Consider the following 21867-nt stretch of genomic DNA (forward strand, 5'->3'; position numbering starts at 1 on the left):
CTGAATAATATTAATACGATGCTTCATAGTTTCCCAAATCTATCTATAGCTGGATTCCAGAGTGCCTCCAGTGTAGTGATGGAAAACATCTCTTTTTGTGCGCAGAGCACCGAATGAACCTTGCTTTGGAGATGATAACAGGGATGCACAATGATATCAGAATCATTGCTGGTATCAGTTGATGTTTGCTTAGAAATATTGCCACTGGACAGATGTTAAGATTTGACCTATATTTCAAATGTTCATAAAACTTCATATGTTGCACCCTGGAAGAGCTGAATGTTTAGGTGATGGTGTCACTCAGAAAATGCTTTACTGTTATTGAGTTATATATACACTAACATGAAATTTCAAAAAGAACTTATGTATTTTTGTTTTCAAGAAAATTAAAATAATCCTTTTAGCCATGAATGCTCTTCTGCACTGTACCACTTGTAAACTGACAAAATGATTTGCTTTGTAACTCTTTTGCTCTTAGTTGTTGTTAAGATTGTCAGTCCCTTTGCATGTACATTATAAACTCACCAGCCACTTTATTAGGTACACCTGTTCAGTTGCTTAACACAAATAGCTAATCAGCCAATCACACGGCCGCAACTCACTGCATTTAGGCATGTAGAGGTGGTCAAGACGACTTGCTGAAGTGCAGACCGAGCATCAGAACGGGGAAGAAAGGGGGTTTAAGGGGCTTTGAACGTGGCGTGGTTGTTGGTGCCAGACGGGCTGGTCTGAGTATTTCAGAAACTGCTGATCTGCTGGGATTTTCATGCACAACCATGTCTAGGGTTCACAGAGAACGGTCCGAAAAAGAGGAAATGTCCAGTGAGCGGTCAGTTGTGTGGATGAAAAATGGAGAAGAATGGGCAGACTGGTTCTCGATGATAGAAAGGCAACAGCAACTCAAATAACCAAGCAAAATCTCTGAGGAACGTTTCCAACACCTTGTTGAAAGTGTGCCACGAAGAATTAAGACAGTTCTGAAGGCAAAAGCGGGTCCAGCCTTTTACTAACAAGGTGTACCTAATAAAGTGAGTGTATAATGTTCAATAAAACTTCTAAGTGATGCTGGAACATTATGGTAAAATTAATTTTTCTGCATTTGTAAATGCTAATGCAAGTGGATCTACCTGTCAGAAAAAAAAACAGCACAGGCCAAGCCGGTCTATGCAGGTGTGGTACTGGTTGAGCTGGTCACCCAGCATTGTCATGCTGGTCTAAATATAACATATACTGGTTTTGATGGTGATGAGCACATCAGCTTCAATTGCTGCTGACCAGCATATCAGCACCCAAAACATTTGCTGGTGACCCAATGCTGGAATTAGCTGTTCTGTCTAGCAGGGCAGTACCAGCTTCTACAGACGTCTGCATTTTCCCAGAATTCCCATATTGGATCACCACTGAAAAACGACCTCGTCAAATCCACTATTTAAAGACATTAAGGCTAGTTAAAACAAAGAACACATTAATTACAACGCTTTAATAAATATTACAACGCTGATATTGTGAATTTATTAAAGCATGCGATTCGCACCCCGTTTGAGGGTTGCGCAAGTTTTCATCATTTATTGTAGCTTAGAGTTCCCGACTTCTTGGCATAAAAAAAGTATAAAATATCGCTGTGGCTTTCAGACCTGGCCTCCTCAATACACCGAGACACCCTCGTGATATTTTATTTACATAAAACCGCTTAAGTTAACAAAAGGGAACCCCCCTCTCTGACAATGGAACTTTCCCGATTTTGCCGCAGTGGTTGGCGCAATGATACGAAAGCCGTGTACCGAAGCACGGCCACGTTTTGTTGCGAGGTTCCTTCGCCGCAGGAGAGCACAAGATATGCGCTTTCGGGAGGAAAAAACAAGTTCGCCTCGCATTTTCCCAGTTTCAGTAGAACGGATGTGCGTTGTTTAAAAATATAAGTGATGCTGCCTGCCAAGACCTGTTAAATGTGTCAAAGCGGGAGAGACGGGTCTATTTTTTTTATAGCGAAAAGAAGTCCCGCCCATGTGCCGCCATTTCGGTTGATGCTATTGTTAGCGGAGTTAACGTACCGCGACGGTGAAAGGAAGCTGGCTGTTGTTTTTGGATTAAATTAGAGCCGTAATGTTCATAGGGTTATATTTCATGGTACAAGAGCAAAGAAAAAGACTAACTAGCGATTTTAAGCTGTGTGGTGTGCGCGGGAGACGCAACTAAGGAGAATTTACTGCGCGTCTCAATTGGGTTCACGTTAGCTTATCTCGTTAGCTTAGCCGGAGAAAGGAGAGGTCGCTTTCCTGAAAGACGGACTTCCAGCGCTTCGCCAGACTCGCCATAGAAACCTCATCGTTTTCAAGCTGAGTAACGCAGAGTTCGCTCTGTTGTTGTCGTATTGAGTCAGTAGCTCCGCGTTTCTTGGCACACTGACGACCGTTCGGCGAGACTCGAAGACAGAAGGGGAGATGGCGAGCTCGGTGGGAAACGTGGCCGACAGCACAGGTAAACGTGACCGTACGGTCCGTGTGGCCGATCTAATGTGTTAGGTGATCAGCTGGCAGACCAAATTACTACCTAACAAACCACACCCCAGCCTCTTTGAAACGGGCTCATTAACGTTATTCCATAAGGCTAAGATCAGTCCTCATTTGCTTTTGTCAGTGACGTGTTTTACGTTAACCGCTTACTGCCTAGGCTGATAGCTGACTGGTTAAACTGACTTCGTTTAACTAACGGCATTTTGTAGTTTCAGGTCTTGTTTGCGACGTAACTTCAGTCTAGACCCGCGGATTTGTGATTATTGACTGATCATAGCATTGGTTTAGCAGCTGTGGTGAGCGTTCTCTTTAGTTGCTATAACAACTCGTCAAGCAACGCCAATGACGTAGCTTTGCTGAACGTAGATATCGCGAGCTGACGTCTCTTCTGATGTTTGTAGTCTATAAAATTAACGTTATGTATTTCCTCTTAAGTGTCAAGGTTACATCAAATGGGAGTGGATGAGCTGGTGGAAGGAAATATCGCGATACGTCAGGCCGAGAGCTGGCATAGCTCAAGTTAGAGCAGAGGAGTGTCATGTTTTAAAAGTACTGTATAAATTATCTTTGTGTTCAACATTTTACACGCCGTGCTGCACCAGATCCACGTGACCAGCGCTAATTGTGCTGTCTTTTTGGTCAAACTTGCATCCAAACTTGGCATGTGGTTTCTAAGTACTGCCCATATCCACAACATGCCCAGGAGAGCATGATGTAATGTAACTTATCGTAATAACAAATGTCATATTGCCCAGCTGTAATATCAAATCATGTGAAGTATTAGTGTCATGACAGTAGTAGGGGTGTAGTGATGCTTAAGCTACATTTTTGAGTTTGTAAGGTCAAGATTTAGTTAAATTTTCGACCTTTCGTGTAAATAGGTGCATCCCAAACCTCGTACATACCACGTGGATAAGTGCACGTTTTCTTACCTACTACTTAGCGTTGTAGTGTGTGGTTTGAGACGCGGCCTGTGTCTTAAATCTCCCAAAGGGTCCAATGATAGGAGGGGGGGGGGGATAACGAGCGCACCAAATGAGTGGAAGGGGTTTGGAAATGTGAGTGAACATTAACTGATTACCTACTGAGAGATACTCATCAGAATGACTTGGTGACACGCGGACTCTCCAAATAATGAATAGTTGAGGCTGTACGAAGAAAATTGAATGCTAAATTTACGTCCACAATGGATAACGTGACTATTCGCCCGAGTTCTGACAATAACAATAGTGAAAAGGCAAGGTCAGTCTATGAAAGACAATAGAGAACTAGTTTGCATCAATATAAAAGTTTTAGGTATATCCGCTTGCAGCTGCTTCTACCAATTTATTTATGTTTTTACCTCCTTTTTATGAACGCATAACAGTTACAGTATTGACGGTTGACTGTCAGATGTATTGGTTCGTTTGGCAAGTGAATACATTTATTTGGATTGCCACTATGTCTTGTCACACTCATTCTCCCTGCATCTGCATTTTTCTTTCGTTTAAAGGATGTGTTCAGCCTCTGAACGTTATCAAAGACAAACATTGCTTCGGTGGCATCATCTGGCGCCTAGATAAACCATTGATTGATTGTTTTATATGAAAGAGACGACTATACTCCCCATGAGACCGCACTGGAAGCATTTCTCATCGATCTGAACACCTCCTTTAAGCACATTTTCTTTAATTTAGTTGTGTGTGAATGATTTTTTTCCCCTTCTTTTCACATAGGCCTCTTATTTTTATGTTATGAAAAACTCTATTCTTTTTTTAAGCATGTGCCTTTTTGACATAAGACACTCGAATATGTCGCCTGCATGAGTTTTTTTTTTCTTTTTTTTTTTTTCCATCCTTTTTTTTGTCATCTCTGTTCTTGTCATTTTTATTTTTTGCCTCATTTCCATTTTTTCTAACATGTTGTTTTCCCCCCCTCCTCCTACGGGATGTGTTGGTGCCACAGAACCAACAAAACGTATGCTTTCCTTCCAAGGGTTGGCTGAGCTGGCACACCGCGAGTATCAGTCAGGTGATTACGAGGCAGCAGAGCGCCACTGCATGCAGCTGTGGAGGCAGGAACCTGACAACACTGGCGTCCTGCTGCTGCTGTCTTCCATCCATTTCCAGTGCCGCAGGCTCGACAGGTGAGGTGGTTGAGGAAGACCTGTGTCCTTTCAGTGATCTGCCTGAAGCACAGTGGGCCTAGCTCACTCTTCTTGTTTGGGAGGTGTGACCTGGTTCATGGAGTGGTGCTCAGAGGTTCTTTGTCTTTTTGGTGTTTGACATCATGACATTACCTTTATTTAAAGCAGTATTTCTTAAATAAAGATAAAAGTGATGTGTTAAAATTCTGAAATGTGAAACGTCCGTGCATTTATTAAAAGACATGGTGTTAAAGTTGATCACATCAAAGTACAGGGTGATTCAGAAAAGATTCATCTGATTTCAAAGCACCAATTTTTTTTTTACAACCGTGAGGCGAACCAATCGCATACCAATTCAAAGACGGAGTCATGTAGTCACCGGAAGATGGGTCCCTTCAGTCTGAGAGGAGATGCGACCCCTGAACAGAAAGCTTTCTGGGTTCTCCACGTCAATAAGAGTGAATCCGTCATAACTGCAGTGTGATTTTCGTGGGCAGTGAAGCTCCAACAGCTCAGAGCGTTCGTCGTTGGTTCCTCAGCACTGGATGATCTCCGAAATCGCACGGAAAGAGCCGTGAGAGCAGCGACGCCCGACACGCTCAATCGATCATGGGATGAATTTGACTGTCGTTGATGTCGTTCGTACAGCTGGAGGAGGTTTATTTTGAGCTCTTGTAAAATTGCATAATAAACTTTATGCTCAGTTAAACCTTTTACAGTTCACTGCACTGATCTAATAATCACTGATCTAAATAATTTTGAAATCGGATGAGTCTTTTTGAATCACCCTGTACACCAAATAGTGCCCTAAACAAATGGGTTAAACTAGTCAACTCAGCCTAACTGGATTCAGTTCTAACTGTCGGCTGTCACCTCGTTTTCTTTGCCCTTGATTGGCATGCAGGTCGGCGCACTTCAGCACTCTGGCCATCAAGCAGAATCCCATGCTGGCTGAGGCCTACTCCAACTTGGGCAATGTGTACAAGGAGCGCGGTCAACTGCAGGAGGCCATCGAGCACTACCGCCATGCACTCCGCCTTAAGCCAGACTTCATTGATGGCTACATCAACCTGGCTGCCGCCTTGGTTGCTGCAGGGGACATGGAGGGAGCTGTGCAGGCTTATGTGTCCGCTCTCCAGTACAATCCTGTGAGTGACCACAAATCAAGGTTTAAAACTACAGTGCTTAATTGGCGCTTTACCCATCTGTACCAAACATGTTTGTTTTGGATTAATATCAAAGTTGAAATTTTTGTTTTTCCTTGCAGGATCTCTACTGTGTGCGCAGCGACTTGGGGAACCTTCTCAAAGCTCTTGGCCGTTTGGAAGAAGCAAAGGTCTGTTTTGACATGTCAGCCTGTGCATGTCTTTGTAAAAAAAAAAAAAATTTCCCCCTCATTTTTTTTCTGTTCATTTATTTTTATTCAAGCTATTTATTGATTCTACATCCCTTCTTAACTCTTTACTATCCTTTTGGAGTGAGTGCTTCCTTCTCCTTCCAACACTAAGTCCCTTTTCTGCTCTCTTGAGTGTGGTGGTCTGTACTCCTTTCTTATTCCCACCCTTACCCCGGGCCACCACTTTAGCCCGATGTCACTGCTCACTCTGCTGTTCAGCAGGCCTAGTCTAAGCCTTAGTATGTGCAAAGCAACTAAGCCCTCATCTAGTCCTGTCAGTTTTGGGACAAAAATACTGCAAGGACAAAACATTAGACTTTTTTTTTTTTTTTTTTTTTTTTTTTTTGGTCATCAATTTTCCTCACCTCTTTCCCTGAGCAGATGTATCCCTAGTCACTTTCATGCCAACCTCAGAGAACTCTGTCTTGGTCTTTTACTTATTTATTTATCAATTTTTAAAAATAATTGGATAATGGCTAGAATAGAGGGACACCCCCCCTCCCCACACCCCCCACACCTTCTTTCCATTGCCTTCTCCCGCTCTCTCTCACTCCTTCTGCTTCTCTATGTTTAAACATTGTGCTTCATCCTGGCCTGGCATCTTTGTCAGTGCCCCTCAACACAGGAAGAAAGGCTGGGGCCTTCTGTGTCTCACCAAAGGGAGAATCTTTAAATACATTGCTGTTCTGGCATGTTGTTCTTTTAGCGTAATGGAGGGATTATGCTGGCTCGGTCTTGGGAAAAAAAACACAATGGACTGATATGAAGTTAGTAATCTTTGCTATGCTAAAAATAAGATGGCTTCTAACCTAGTTATGTTTCCGATCCGTTGTTTACCGAGTAGCCATGTCGAACATTCCTTTTGGCTGACACGGCAGATTTTCCACCCTTCAGTAAAAAAGGCTCTGGTGCTTGCCGACCGCCACATACGCCAACACTTGGTCCAGCCCCTTAATGGTGGATATCTGGGAGATTCAGAGGAAGTTGCAGAGAGAGAGATTTCTCCTCACTGGTTAGAAGCCCTCTTATTTGTGCCTCAGGGGGGAGGAGTGGGGAGGAGCACTTGGGTGCCAGCACCCGCCACATTGGCTCTGTCGCTCTGCCCCCCCGCGCGCTTGCTCAGGGCCCGTGGAGTGTGCGCGCTTAGAGCTGCCTGCCTGACCCTCCAGCCAAGCCTATTGATGCTCTCTGAGGGCTCCACAGTGTTTTAGCACATTGCCATCCCTTGTAAGTCCCGGTTTAGTTTAACCTCTGCCCCCAACTTTTCACTTCACTACAGGATGGCTAAATGGCATTGGGGAGGTTTTGGGTGTCATATATTGTCAACACTGTTTAGCTCTGGGCTGTGCCAGGCAGGCAGCTCCCTATCTGCACTCCACTGCACGCGTCAGATGCGTTGATTAGAGAGAAAGAAATACACATGCGCAGCACAAGTATTGACCTCTTTATTTCAGAGCTGTGGAGGCTTCTAGATACAAATCATTAAACTACAGGCTTTTTTCTTTACCCATTGGCCAGGATTCAAGAAGGCAGGACAGGATAAAACGAACAGCGTATTAAGTCATGTAAACTAAGAATTTCAATAAAAGGAAAGAAAAGAATTAATGATTATTTTCTCACTTTTGTCTCTCCCAGTATGATTAATGCTATGATTTAATATTCTCCCCAAAGAAATGTGTTCAGTTCATTTGGGGAAGATCAAGCCAGTTAGCCTCCCTCCTTTTGTTTGCATTTGAAACAGGGTGAATCAAGTTCTTTACGATATATAACACAAAGCCTTTCTTCTCTCTCGTCCCCCTATTTGCATTTTCTTTTCATTTTAAAAGTGAAATCCTGTACATTGCATGAGTGAAAATTGAGTAGGATGTTTAATTTTTTTTTTTTTGGTTTGTTTCTTTCAGTGAATAGATTTTTTTTTTTCATATCCATATGAAACCAATGTATTGATTGCCAACTTTTACTAACGGTCTTGTTTTCTTATTTTGTCTCTTTTGGTTTTTTCCACCACTGATATTGTTATTTAGAAGGTTTCAGGTGGGTGACACTATTCCTGCGTAGGTGCGGTCCGGCGGAAAGGAACACTAGGGCAGCATCAGTCCTCTCCTCTTCTTCCAGCTGCGGCCGCCCCCCCAGACAAAGTCCAAAAATATGGTAACGGGTTTGTAACTGCCAACAAAAGAAAAAGAAAAATACTTCTTCATGCCTGAGTTCTTCTGTCTTGTGGCTACCTTTTGAAGAACAAATGAAAACAAGAAAAGAAAGGATAAAAAAATAGTAGTTGAAAGAAAGTGTTATTTACAATTCCTTTATACAATTTAACTTCGCCCTACCAAGTAATTAAAAGAAACATGGATTGGATGCAGTAAGCAAACAAAAACACAGTAAGAACCCTCTAACTCTTACTTGTTAATTATTTTTTCCTGTTGCTTTGGTTTATCATTTTTTTCCTCTTGATTTGGAGTTGCAGCGTTCTGCTGAGCAGATGATGCGCTGTGAGTCTGCAGCGACGCAGGGGCTGCGCAGCGACAAAACGCCCTCTTTTGCGACCCAAAAGGCGCAAGCGCGCGGCAGACGCTCCCTTTTCCCCTCCCCTCCCGGCCTGCAGACCTGCCTGCCCACCCTACTAGCATGGCCCCCAGTGGACCCCCAGCCCAACACAGGGCACCATTGGTAACGTTTATAACATATGGGGCCTGTATTAAGGTCGTCTTATCTCACTCCAAGTCAAAAGGAATTGATCTAGGCCGTAGCCTCCCTTTGCTGTGTTCCTGAAGGGTGGTGGGCTTCAGAGAGTGGTCCATTCTGGTGGGGTCGGGAGCACTTGGCTTTAGGTCTGTATTCCGAGCCGGTGTAAGCGCACGCGAAAGCGGAAAGCAGACATGGCGCAAGCGGCGACCGCGGTGTGGCGAGACACAATAGCCGCCCGTGTGGTATTTTGCGCTTGCATTACAGGGACCTCCATCTACACGCTGTACAGGCATTTAAGGTTGTGATTGTAACACGGTTCATTCTGCTAGAGCTTTGTTGCAGTGTCAATTTGGACGTATTGCTCTGTACTTGGATAATGTTGAATCCTAAATGTTAAATGTTACGATTCTCTTTCTTAGAATGTCTCATAATATTTTTTCCTCGGTGAGACCATAACTGAAGAATGTCAGTCGGAGTGTAGGTGCTGGTCAGATTTGCGCAGCGCAGGAAAAAGCGTGCAGCTTAGCGCGGCAGAATGATGCGCTCGCGAGCCCACGCTGTAGACTCACTTTTTGCTTTTTGGAGAATGAACACTGACTGTGGTTTTCTCTGCCCTTTTTGTTTTCTTCCTTTTTATTCAATCTTTTATATTTTCTTTTACAACCCCCATCTCCCCTGTCTGCTCTACTACTCCCTCCTTCCCTCTTCCTTCTGTTTTTTTTCATTGTTAACCCGTTAAAGGCTTGCTACCTGAAGGCAATCGAGACTCAGCCAAACTTTGCTGTGGCGTGGAGCAACCTGGGCTGCGTGTTTAATGCCCAGGGAGAGATCTGGCTGGCCATTCATCATTTTGAGAAGGCAAGTTGAATGAATTACGTGCACGTCTGATGAAGCTCTCAGTATGATGTAGGTTGATTTAATTTTTTTGGTGCGTTTTTCTTACTTTTTTTTTTTTTTTTTTTTGTAGGCAGTGACTTTGGATCCCAACTTTTTGGACGCTTATATCAACTTGGGCAATGTTCTTAAGGAAGCCCGCATCTTTGACAGGTGAACATTTTCAGTGTTTTCTATACCTTTGTTGTTTTATCATTGATTTAACTTGAATGTTCAGAGCAGCAGGAAGCTTTTAGTCATGATTAGAGATTTTTGTTACAGAGCTGTTGCCAGTTATCTGAGAGCCCTCAGCCTCAGCCCCAATCACGCCGTGGTCCATGGCAACTTGGCCTGCGTCTACTATGAGCAGGGTCTGATTGACCTTGCCATCGACACCTACCGACGTGCCATTGAGCTACAGCCTCACTTCCCTGATGCATACTGCAATTTAGCCAATGCGTTGAAGGAGAAGGGCAATGTAAGCAAAAGAATTTCCTTCTGGTGCTAGTTGGTGTCTTTGTGACTGCTGTTTTATTATAATAGGTTGTTCATTTGGTTTTGAGCTGTCTGTTGGTTTCTGCTGAAGCATTCCTGGGTTGGCTTAGTCTCCCTGTAGCCTAGGCTAACTGCCTGTCATCTGTTATCAGGTTTCTGAGGCAGAGGAATGCTACAACACAGCACTGCGTCTGTGCCCCACACATGCAGACTCTCTCAACAACCTGGCCAACATCAAACGGGAGCAGGGCAACATCGAGGAGGCTGTGCAGCTGTACAGGAAGGCTTTGGAGGTGAGATGTTCATTCTGTGCATATTTGCTGAATGTCGTCAATTCTTTTGTACTGTCTGTGGAAGCACGTGCACATACTTGGGCCCAATCCCATTTCTTCTTTTTACCCCTACCCCCCCTGTTTTTGAGTGTCATTGGAATTGAATGACAAGGAGTAGTGGTTGAAATCTTGGCCTATGAAATGGGACAACCCTCATATTTAAAAATAAATAAATAAATAAAATACTTCATCGACAGCTACTAGCGCTGTCCTGTAGGCGACCCGACCCGTCTGCAGTGATAGCAGAAGGAGGGTAAAGTTCAGCTCCTTGCTGGGCTTTAGTTACATTTAGGGCATCATACGCCTTCAAAGAGGGGGTACAAGACAATTATTTATTATCACCCACCGCTAATTCTTAAACTACAAGTCAGATATTCACCAGATCCTTTTTTGAATTTTCCTATTCAACTATAACCAGTGCAGCAGTTGCCTTCTGGCACTTCAGGCATCAGTACTGCTGGACTATTTAAGGTGGACCGGGAAAGTTAGCTAGCTAGCTGCCGAAATAGTAGCGTGCTATGAGGAATTTTTGATTTATTTGTAATGCTTGTTGTGAAGAAAACGAACATAATACATTGAAACGACTTCAAGATAATACAATGATTATCTTAATTTGTTAATGGAGAGAATAATCACACTTGTGGGTTTCTTTGGTCGCTCGTGCAGCCATCTGGCAGGTTTTTCTTTTTTCCACTTCGTTTGGAGGGCCATGTAGCCCTAACACTTCACTCTACCTCTCTATCTCAGCAAAAATTGGGACACCTTACCCCCCCGAGGTGAACAAAACAGTGGGCTATGGCCTAAGTGGTAGGGGCAAGGGGTAAAATGGGATTGGGCATTAGACTCAAAGATTACTTGTTCCTGAACACTTGATTGTGTTTGACAGGTGTTCCCAGAGTTTGCCGCAGCCCACTCCAACCTTGCCAGCGTCCTTCAGCAGCAGGGCAAGCTGCAGGAAGCGCTCATGCACTACAAAGAAGCTATCAGGCATGCTGTTGTTTTTTTTTTTTTTTTTTTTTTTCCTTGTGACACATTTTATATATTCAGATTTGATGATAGTCGTCCTGTAACCTGTAATTTGTAAGTAATACTTTATCTTTGAATGACATTCCAGGATCAGCCCCACCTTTGCTGATGCTTACTCCAACATGGGCAACACCCTGAAAGAAATGCAAGACGTGCAAGGGGCGCTGCAGTGCTACACACGCGCCATTCAGATCAACCCTGCGTTTGCAGATGCTCACAGCAACCTGGCTTCCATCCACAAGGTATGCTCTAATACTAACCCTTAGTGAATGTTTTCTTAATTTAATTTAGGATGCATTTGTTAAATATGTGCATACACCCATAGGACTCTGGGAACATTCCAGAAGCAATTGCATCTTACCGCACTGCTCTGAAGCTCAAGCCTGACTTCCCTGATGCTTACTGCAACCTTGCTCACTGTCTACAGGTATGTATTTTCCTTCCAGGTGTTGAGGCATATGATTTTAATGAGGACTTTTTTTTTTGGTTTGTTTGCATTTTGAAGATATCATTAAGCCTGATAGGATTCGCTGCCTAGCTGTTCATCAGAAATACTATGTTTTTTTTTTTTTTTTTTTTTTTTTTTTTTTTTTGATAAACAACATTCAGTACATGTGCCTTATAGTTGTAGAGCTAGTGACTGCGCCAAGAATCCTCACTAAAAAAGCTGTGATCAACCTTTGTTTTCAGATTGTGTGTGATTGGACTGATTATGATGAGCGCATGAAGAAGCTGGTGAGCATTGTGGCTGACCAGCTGGAAAAGAACCGTCTGCCCTCAGTACACCCCCACCATAGCATGCTTTATCCTCTTTCTCATGGCTTCCGCAAAGCCATCGCTGAGCGACACGGCAACCTGTGTTTGGACAAGGTACAACAGTGCAGTATATAATGCTGCCAGTTAACCAGAAATTTCCACATGAGAATTTTTGTAAGTTTTGACTTTGGTTAGCTTAGGATGTTGCACTGTTTCAGCAGCCAGCTAAACAGGACATTCGAAGAGATTGTGTGCAGCTGTTTACGATGTGTGACAGTCTTACCATCATTTGTTTTAACAATCACATGAACTGTTCTGCAGATCAATGCTCTTCATAAGCCTGCCTACGAGCATCCTAAAGACCTCAAAGCCAGCGCAGGGCGTCTGCGGATTGGCTATGTCAGCTCAGACTTTGGCAACCACCCCACTTCCCACCTCATGCAGTCCATTCCTGGCATGCATAACTCTGAAAAGTTTGAGGTGAGTTCAGCTGTAACATGTAATAGAAGTGCCATTTAACTTTGAGCCTAAAAGAGAGCCCAGTACATTAACCTGGTTCCATTCTGTTTGTAGGTGTTCTGTTATGCCCTCAGTCCTGATGACAGCACCAACTTCAGAGTCAAAGTGATGGCTGAGGCTCATCACTTTACTGACCTCTCTCAGGTGAGAACATGCAGGGGAAAAAAAACATTTGGCCTTGTTTTCTATTCTGTTAATGTTTCGGTGTAATAATTTTCAATGTCATATTTTGAATAGATTCCTTGCAATGGCAAGGCTGCAGACAGGATACACCAGGATGGAGTTCACATCCTCGTCAACATGAACGGCTACACAAAAGGAGCCCGCAATGAGCTATTTGCCCTGCGCCCAGCTCCCATTCAGGTATGCATTTGATAGTTCACCTAGGTTTTGGTATGTATGAGTTGAAATCGTTTCTGAATTACATGAGTACTTTCTGTTCAGGCGATGTGGCTTGGATACCCAGGCACCAGTGGAGCGCCTTTCATGGACTACATAATTACAGATAAGGAAACTTCTCCAGCTGAGCTGGCTGAGCAGTACTCCGAGAAGATGGCTTACATGCCTAATACGTTCTTTATTGGAGACCATGCCAACATGTTCCCCCACCTCAAGGTATGACTTTATCTGTGAATGCATTGAGTTGCTGTTACATTTCGATGTAAATGTTGCTTTAAATCCGTGTCCATGTTGTTTTTAATATTCGATTTTATGCTCTCCAGAAAAAGGCGGTGATCGACTTCAAGTCAAATGGACACATTTTCGACAATCGCATTGTGCTGAATGGCATAGATCTCAAAGCTTTCCTAGACAGCCTGCCAGATGTCAAAGTCATAAAGGTAAGCAGAATCCCAAAACAAGCACTTAATTTATGGCATATTTAGATGTATGTGTTGGTTTTCCTAAAATTGACCTCCTTTCAGATGGAGTGTGATGGTCAGGAGGCCACAGACAGTAACGGAGCCCTCTCCATGCCAGTCATCCCTATGAACACGGCAGCCGAGGCCATTATCAATATGATCAACCAGGGCCAGATCCAGGTCACAATCAATGGTTTCACTGTCAGCAATGGCCTGGCTACCACTCAGGTACTCGGAACTAAACACGCAGAGTAATTACACCTCAAACACCATAGAGAACTGGTGCTCAGAACCTACTGACTAAAGAGTTTTTCTGCATGTGTGGGTGGTGTTACTTGGTTTCTTATCTTCTTATTGGTGTTTTTCTTCTTGATATAACTTACGCTGGGCCTTCTATAATTATCCAGGTAGGGGGGGAAATTCACAGGTTGATGGTTTGTTAAATGGATTTACTCATTGTTCTGATTTTGTTCTAATTGACAAATTCTGTGTCAAATGCTGAAATCAGTGTCCGTGTTTACATGCAAAGACATTTGCTAATCCAATTGAATACATTTCGATTGCAGATTAAGACTCACTCTGATCAACTCTGATGGAAAATCTCTGTTTATATGCTCACTACAAGTAATTACATCCAAAATGACGTGCATGCGTGAAATACCACTTAGAGTAGACGTTACTATGACAGCGAATATCACGCGAGGTCCAGTCAGAGTGAGACGGGTTTTCAGTTGTGCTTGTGCTTTAATAGCTTTAAAATGACGTCAGACTCAGGAAAACGTCCTTCACATGTCCTTATTAAAGAAGGCCGAGAGGAAGACGTCGTGCTCTGAGACACATAAGCTGGACGTCCGTCCCACCGCCGTCTTTTAAAGATCAGAGCGTGAACTTCGTCTCCTCTGCAGACCAGTTTCTGCTCCGCCGTGTTGGACGGTATAAACTCTCACTATGACTTAAACTTTCCGATAGGGAACGTAATCGGATACAGACGTTTACACATATATTATTCTTCTATTTAATGGATTATTTACAGGATTATCCGCCTCGTTCATTCGGATAGAAACTATTTTGAATTGCCTCAAACGGACTAGTCCATTCTGATTGAGCTGTATTCATGGATATATTCTGTTCCGATTGAGCTATTAGTCAGATTATTAACTGATTATTTGGCTGCATGTCAAACATGACTAAAAACGGTTAAACTAGCAGTTTGGCAAGTTGTATTGTCTGTGTGCGTTTGTGATGGATGGATTTTGCTAATGCAAAGTAATGCATAGCTTTTCCACAGGGTTAGGCTGAAAGTGAATCTAATGCACTACCTACCGCCAGATCTGCATGTGTTCTTAATTGGTGCTTGAATCACACACAGATCAAGTAAAGAGAAACCAACACTTTGAAAATACACTATTTTTTCAGCAGTAGGGATGGAATATCACAACGTCTTGTTGTTTTTTCAGATTTTTACTCTCGAGGAGGTTGTATTATCTGGGACTGTAGCCTTACAGGTATGAGATTTTAGCTGGTATAGAACAGCACGCTCTGAGGCGGGATATGCGATAGCAACTCTTCCTCAAATTCTTCAGTGCACTGGGTCTTTTGCACAGCTGTAGATGACACATGACGTGGGGATGGAGTCAGATGGTGTGTCTGAATGCATACCCAGGTCATGTTCAGACTGATATTCAGCATTTGTCAAGATTTACGGATGGGTAGACTTGTGGGCGTGTATCTACTAGGATTTTTGTGAGTCAGACAAAAGTATTATGTTCTTTTAAAATGAAAAATAATAACCGCAGTTATTCTGTAAAAACTGAATAGAGCTTAGATGGCTAAAAAGAAATCGTTTCTAATCATTTGCCCAGAACTTCCATTTCATTTTAGAAAGTAGACGATTGTATTTCATTAAAAAGCAAAGAAAATCTACCTGTATGCTTCCTTTTTTCTACAGCCGATAGTTTTAGGCAGCACAACGCTGACAGTACTCTTACAGTAGTGCTGATTGGTTGGCAGGCGGAGCAGCTCATTGGCCGCTGGCGCTCACTGGAGCGCCCTCTAGCGTTAGAGAAACCTGGAAGACATTGAGTGTTAATTCACGTCTCTACAAGATCTCGGGTTGCATTTCTAATTTAATGCGCTTCCATCTGAGCCATAGACAGTTAAATGGGAACCACCATTTCAGATTTCTCAACTGTTTGCACTCAATACACACTGGCTGTGGACACGCACTCTCAGCCCGACCTGCACCGCCTGCCTATTAATGACGTCTGTGCCGCTCTGCCACCACAGGGTTTTTGTAGGTTTTATGAGGGGCAAAAACAGCAAACCACGTGCTGTTGGGCAACAAGAGTTACATTGAACCTATACTTATGTTGTCATGCTGATAATCTAATTAAATACGAAAACTTGCTAAATAAAACCACAACGATCAGACATGAATGTCTGATTCATTCACATAAAAAACAGGCTACCACTGACAACTCATAAAAGCCACGCGGAAGATGTTCAGATCCATTAGGAATGAAATCTGATGGTTTTGCCTCCTAACGGGAATTGGCTTGATGGTTACTATTAGAGACCATTAGGAACGAACACATGTACCTGATTAAATGATTTGAATCCTTTACATGTCATGTGATATCAGCCAATCAGGGAAACATAGAACAGTATTAGTGATTACAGAAAATAACCAGGAACCAACAGACACTTTTAATAGGTTCTATGAACCAACCCCCCCCCCCAACAGGAAGGTACATTAATTGGGGCAGTCGTGGGCTGGAGGTTAGGGATCCAGCCTCGTGACCGGAAGGTCGCCGGTTTGATCCCCAGAGCCGACAGCACGTGACTGAGGTGTCCTTGAGCAAGACACCTAACCCCCAACTGCTCCCCGGGCGCTGTGGATTGGGCTGCCCACCGCTCCGGGCAAGTGTGCTCACTGCCCCCTAGTGTGTGTGTGTGTGTGTGTGTGTGTGTGTGTGTGCTCACTAGTGTGTATGTGGTGTTTCACTGCACGGATGGGTTAAATGCGGAGGTGAAATTTCCCCATTGTGGGACTAATAAGGGTCTCTTAATCTTAATCTTAAGTGTAACTTTATTAGCCGTGTTATGACGGGAAAACGGATTAAGTGATGATATCACTAAGCAGCAACCGCCAAATGTTACCATGCAGTTGGGCTGCTTCTACTATTGTGGCACAGGGTGCATGTGCACATGACGTCACTGGGCTTGAGAGTGCATCTGTCTGAGAGTGCATGTCTGTAGCCAGACTCTACTGAACGAAGTAGTTCTGCCGAAGTCTTTCATCCGTGTGTGGGCTACTTCTGAGACATTCTTATGAATTTTAAAGCAGATCTAGTTGGTTTGCGCAGGTTTAAAGCAAGTTAGTGTTTCAGATGAAAACTGTCCAAACCTTGTTCTTCAGTTTGTGAACTAAGTCAGCACGCTGGTCTTGCTGAAAAGCATTTTTATAGCAAACCTCTGTCTGTTTTCAGTGAACACCAAATTACGTAGCATTCCACTGTTTAACCTTCTATACGTCTTTCGACCCCCACCCCCCCTTTTTTTTTTTTTTTTCTTTTCTGTGCCCAGCAGATCAACAATAAGGCTGCCACAGGAGAGGAAGTTCCCAGAACGATTGTGGTGACCACGCGCTCCCAGTATGGTCTCCCAGAAGACTCCATCGTCTATTGCAACTTCAACCAGCTCTACAAGATTGACCCCCCAACTCTGCAGATGTGGGCTAATGTAAGTATTGGCAAGATCTAGACTTCTTATCAGCATTTTCACCACTTTCGTAACCCAGCCTAGTATCAATTCACATAACTGGCTACAGCATCAGTAGAAAGGTAAGCTTGGGTATATTATTTTAACAAGAGACGCTTTGTGACGTACAGCAAGAGCTACCAAACCATAAGGCCCAAGTTAGCTTACAAGTGTCTGCATAGAAACCAAACAAGGTGACTAATTTGCCTTAAACAAACACACACACACACACACACACACACACACACACACACACACACGCCAACTCACCATCATCAGTCTGCAAATAGCTAGGGGTTGCAATTGGACAATGGTAAACTGCACATGAGCTCACAAGACTAGTGATTTACCTTCAGTTGTGCATTATGTGTGCCAGGGCTGGGCGATATGGCCAAAAATGTTATCATGATAAAAAATTTCATATCGGTCAATATCTGTACATATTGCAGTAAATGTCAAATCATTATTGATTTTTGCTCCTGAGTGGTTAATTGTTGTTTTAAACTATCCTTTATGGTCAGAACGTGTCTCTCTCTCTCTCTCTCTCTCTCTCTCTCTCTCTCTCTCTCTCTCTCTCTCTCTCTCTCTCTCTCTCTCTCTCTCTCTCTCTCTCTCTCTGTGTCTCCCTCTCTGTCTCCCTCCCTCTCTCTCTCTCTCTCTCTCTCTCTCTCTCTCTCTCTCTCTCTCTCTCTCTCTCTCTCTCTCTCTCTCTCTCTCTGTCTCTCTCTCTCTCTCTCTCTGTCTGTCACACTCTCTCTCTCACACACACAATTGCCAACCAGTAGATCATTTTACACATCTGTCATGGGAGAGTGGGTAAAAGTTTCTGGTGAGCTGTTTTTATCGGCTGGAAAAACACAGATTTTTTTTTTTTTTGTAATATTCATCATTTAAGAAAGAAAACATTATTTTTAGCTGTCTGAGAGTTCAACTGTTTCTCAAGAACGTCAGCTAACTACGAACAACAAACATTAGCTGGCTCGGTACGTCAGTGATGGATCACACGGCGTTCCTGCCGTCACTCCTACCACATCCATGTCGGACTATATCACGGTGTTCAGACACCAGCTAGCAGACGACTCAATTCCTCTATTCTGTCCTGATAGTTTGAAGGGTGAAACGCGATATATCTGACGCTTGCTGTGTAAAAGCATTAACTGCACTGCGAATTTGACACACCAGTCAAACAGAGTCCTCCTTTTTAGGTACGTATAAAATGAAATCGGTGGTTTTTATCTTGTGTAATCTACAGTAACATCAGTTCGCCGTGCTGTGCGAGTGATGGTGCAGCTTCAAGTCAGCCAGCTGCTAAATACAGCTAGCCTGGGAAGCTAGAGCTCTTTCATTCACTTCGGTTGCTTGGGAATGCATTAATACTAAAATATGACTGTTGGATGCTGTAACAGTGCTGAAGTTGAGAGGAGCAGACGATTTAACGCCGCTGAAGCTCGTTAGGATGTACAGAAAGAGGGGAGTTCACCGTAGGCCAGTGCGGTTACGCCACTTATCTAGTCACTCAGGAGAACAGATCGCCGATTGCTCCTCTCTAATGGAATCTATAACTACACATTTCAGACGTTGCTTAAGTATATTTGGTGACTCATTTCACTTTTTGACCAGTCATGTCGAAAAACTCGTAAGTGCGCCCTCTTTTGGTGACAGCTTTCCTTGCATTAGAATATGCCAGGGCTGTCCCTTAAAACATAGCAGTGTGAGAGTGTCTGATATACCAAACATTTCTTACGTTTATATAGAGGAAAGTTGTATAATGATGGTTATCGTTTTATCGCCCACCCCTAATGTGTGCAATGAAAGTATGAAGTGAAGATTTTGATGAGAAACTCCTAACATTGCTTTGTCCTACATTTAAATACAGTTCATTTAATTTCTTTTTATTTGTTCCAGATTCTGAAACGTGTACCCAACAGTGTACTTTGGTTGCTACGCTTCCCAGCTGTGGGTGAGCCCAACATTCAGCAGTATGCCCAGAATATGGGTCTTCCGGCCAACCGCATCATTTTCTCCCACGTGGCCCCCAAAGAGGAGCATGTGAGGCGTGGCCAGCTGGCTGACGTGTGCCTTGACACGCCGCTCTGCAACGGCCACACCACTGGCATGGATGTTCTCTGGGCCGGCACCCCCATGGTTACGATGCCAGGTAAGCAGAACATTTTTTGTGGTTGCCTAGAACACAGTTTGCTGCCTTTTTGCAAATAAATAAAAAATAAAAAAAAAAAAGGTATTTGACAGTTTAATCATTTTTCAGGGGAGACGCTCGCCTCCCGAGTGGCTGCCTCTCAACTGACTTGCCTCGGCTGTCCTGAGCTCATCGCCCAGAGTCGCCAGGAGTATGAGGATGTTGCTGTAAAACTTGGCACAGACATGGAATTGTAAGTTAACCTGCCAAATTCATTTTACACACACACACACACACACACACACACACACACACACACACACACACACACACACACACACACACACACACACCTCTACGGGTTCCAGGGTGTAATCTCACTGCTTCTGTGCATCTTATCTTCTGCAGCCTGAAGAAGGTTCGTTCCCGTGTATGGAAACAGCGAATTTGCAGCCCGCTTTTCAACACCAAGCAGTACACCGTGGAGTTGGAACGCCTCTACCTGCAGATGTGGGAACACCACGCCAGTGGAGCTAAGCCTGACCACCTGATCAAGCTGCAGACGATAGAGACCAGCGAAAGCAACTGAACCGTCTTGCAGTCGCATGTCCCCCTCTTCCCATCTGTCCCAGACTTTTTCCTTCAGTCAGCTACCTTAATCTCACGCGCCTCCAGTTTTCTTCAGTGTCAGAGACTCAATCGAGCCTGCAGTTGAGCACCATCACGGTAATCTGACCATCCAGCCACAGCTATGTTTCCTGTGAGCCAGCGAGGAGAGCATAAGGCTTGAGCTCCTTCACTGAGACTCTTTTCCCCAAAAAGATCCTGTTCATGCTGGCGTCGTTTCTGCTTGTGTGTGGAATCTGAAATGGGCTTTAAGAGCCCCTAATTGTGATCTACATGTCTTTTAGATTAAGGTTTTTTTTCAGGGGTCAGAAGAACAGCGATGTACCTTGGAACTTTGCTATGATACTTTAAAAAAAAAGAAAAAAAAAAAAAAGACTTGGTTTAACATGCTGACACAAACATTAGCCTTTTTAGTTGGCAGATATGCTTCTGTATCTATTTTAGCCTGTTCATCATGACCCTGAGGTGATGTGGATGGGAATGGTCACCTTTTTCCCTCACTGATTTCCAACATCTTGTTTTTTTTTTTTTTTTTTTTTTTTTTTTTTTCTTTTCTTTTCTTTTCTTTATCATTAATGGTAAACTTTCTCAGTTGCACCATTTGCTGAAGCACGCTCAGTGTCTATATGGACAAGCTAGACCGCAGAGCTTCTCAATACACAGTGAACATGGCCTGCAAACTACCCCCCGTATTGACCCCACTTGCTAATTTCTTTTATTATTTTTACCAGGAGAGGTGTAGGTAAGTATTTTCTAAGCTGTCTTCGTTTTGTACACTGTCTTCCTATTGATCATTTTATTTATGTCATGTCAGTGAAGTTCTGCAAGGCTCTTACTTAAACTGAAATAAAGAAATGTGGCAAGCGTTCGGAATGAATTGTGAGTCTGTTCTCTATACGTATATCAGCTCCAGAGGTGCACGAAGTTCACAAACCATGTACCTGAGTTAAAGTAGAGACCCAAGGTAAAATATCACTCCAGTAACAGAAGTTCCTCCCTTTAGACCTCCACTGGAGTAAAAGTACTAAAGTATTTACCTTCAAATGTACTTAAGTATAAAGTAAAAGTACTAAAAGAGTAATTCTGGCTCTGATGTCCTGTTATCATTTTTATAACCAGACTGGCTTCATGAACTCATTTCAGGTGAAAGTCCTCCAGCGTCTCTCTTGGTAAACCAGTCTTTTAATAGAACGTCATTAATTAGTGACGCTGACGTCTATTAAAATGATCAGAAGCACAAAACACTGAAGGTAAACAGTTTCCATCAGGGAGAACCGAGTGGCTCTGAAATCACTTTTTACACACAAGCAAAGTTTCAGTTTCAGATTTATTTACAACTTAGTTCCAAGTTTAAGTTGAATAAAAACTGGCTTTAAACTCAGGATCACAGATGAGCTCCTTTACTATGTTGATCTGTAGGCGTCTGTTCATAAACATAAACCAGCCCAAACTCATTTACTATAAAATGAAATGGTGTTTGTAGAAATTCAGAAAAAAGCCGCGTCAGTCTCGACTGCATATGTGGACATATTTCTATATTGAGCTCTATTTACACAAAGTTAGGTTAGTTCATCATTTATGTTGAACAGACTCTCCCAAAGTTTTACGCTGCTGCGCTGACGTTGAACCGCGTGCTGCACTGGGTCGGTATGACCAACAGGTCAAAACCAGCTCTAAACAAAGTGACCGCTGGGCCCTGATTGGTGCTCTGGCTTTGCGCTTCTTTCGTTTTGACATGTTACGTTTTCATACACACAGAAA

General features: G+C 43.3%; 1 protein-coding gene across 5 annotated transcripts; it reads left to right on the top strand.

The window, feature by feature from the left end:
• Positions 1–2004: 2004 nt before the first annotated feature.
• ogt.1 (O-linked N-acetylglucosamine (GlcNAc) transferase, tandem duplicate 1) lies at positions 2005–20979 on the top strand. Of its 5 annotated transcripts, none has more exons than XM_037540341.1 (23): positions 2005–2478; positions 4458–4638; positions 5543–5786; positions 5906–5974; positions 9464–9580; positions 9690–9769; positions 9878–10073; positions 10243–10383; positions 11309–11409; positions 11537–11690; positions 11774–11875; positions 12139–12318; positions 12526–12684; positions 12778–12867; positions 12961–13086; positions 13168–13338; positions 13446–13562; positions 13647–13811; positions 15041–15088; positions 17169–17324; positions 19248–19500; positions 19609–19732; positions 19888–20979. In XM_037540341.1, exons 1-23 carry the CDS (start codon positions 2442–2444, stop codon positions 20066–20068), a joined length of 3192 nt encoding a protein of 1063 aa, XP_037396238.1. In that variant the 5' UTR covers positions 2005–2441; the 3' UTR covers positions 20069–20979. The 5 variants fall into 5 exon arrangements, with proteins under 5 accessions (XP_037396238.1, XP_037396239.1, XP_017568009.1 ...); XM_037540342.1 differs by having other exon boundaries at positions 2006–2478; positions 4488–4638; XM_017712520.2 differs by lacking the exon at positions 15041–15088 and having other exon boundaries at positions 2006–2478.
• Positions 20980–21867: the final 888 nt, after the last annotated feature.

Source organism: Pygocentrus nattereri, chromosome 8 (genome assembly GCF_015220715.1).
Source record: "Pygocentrus nattereri isolate fPygNat1 chromosome 8, fPygNat1.pri, whole genome shotgun sequence".
Lineage (NCBI taxonomy): Eukaryota > Metazoa > Chordata > Actinopteri > Characiformes > Serrasalmidae > Pygocentrus > Pygocentrus nattereri.

Coding starts and splice junctions, on each gene's coding strand:
- ogt.1 (XM_037540341.1), top strand. CDS start 2,442: ATGGCGAGCTCGGTGGGAAACGTGGCCGACAGCACAG. Junction 2,479..4,457: donor AAACGTGGCCGACAGCACAG/GTAAACGTGACC, acceptor TTGGTGCCACAG/AACCAACAAAACGTATGCTT. Junction 12,685..12,777: donor ATAACTCTGAAAAGTTTGAG/GTGAGTTCAGCT, acceptor TTCTGTTTGTAG/GTGTTCTGTTATGCCCTCAG.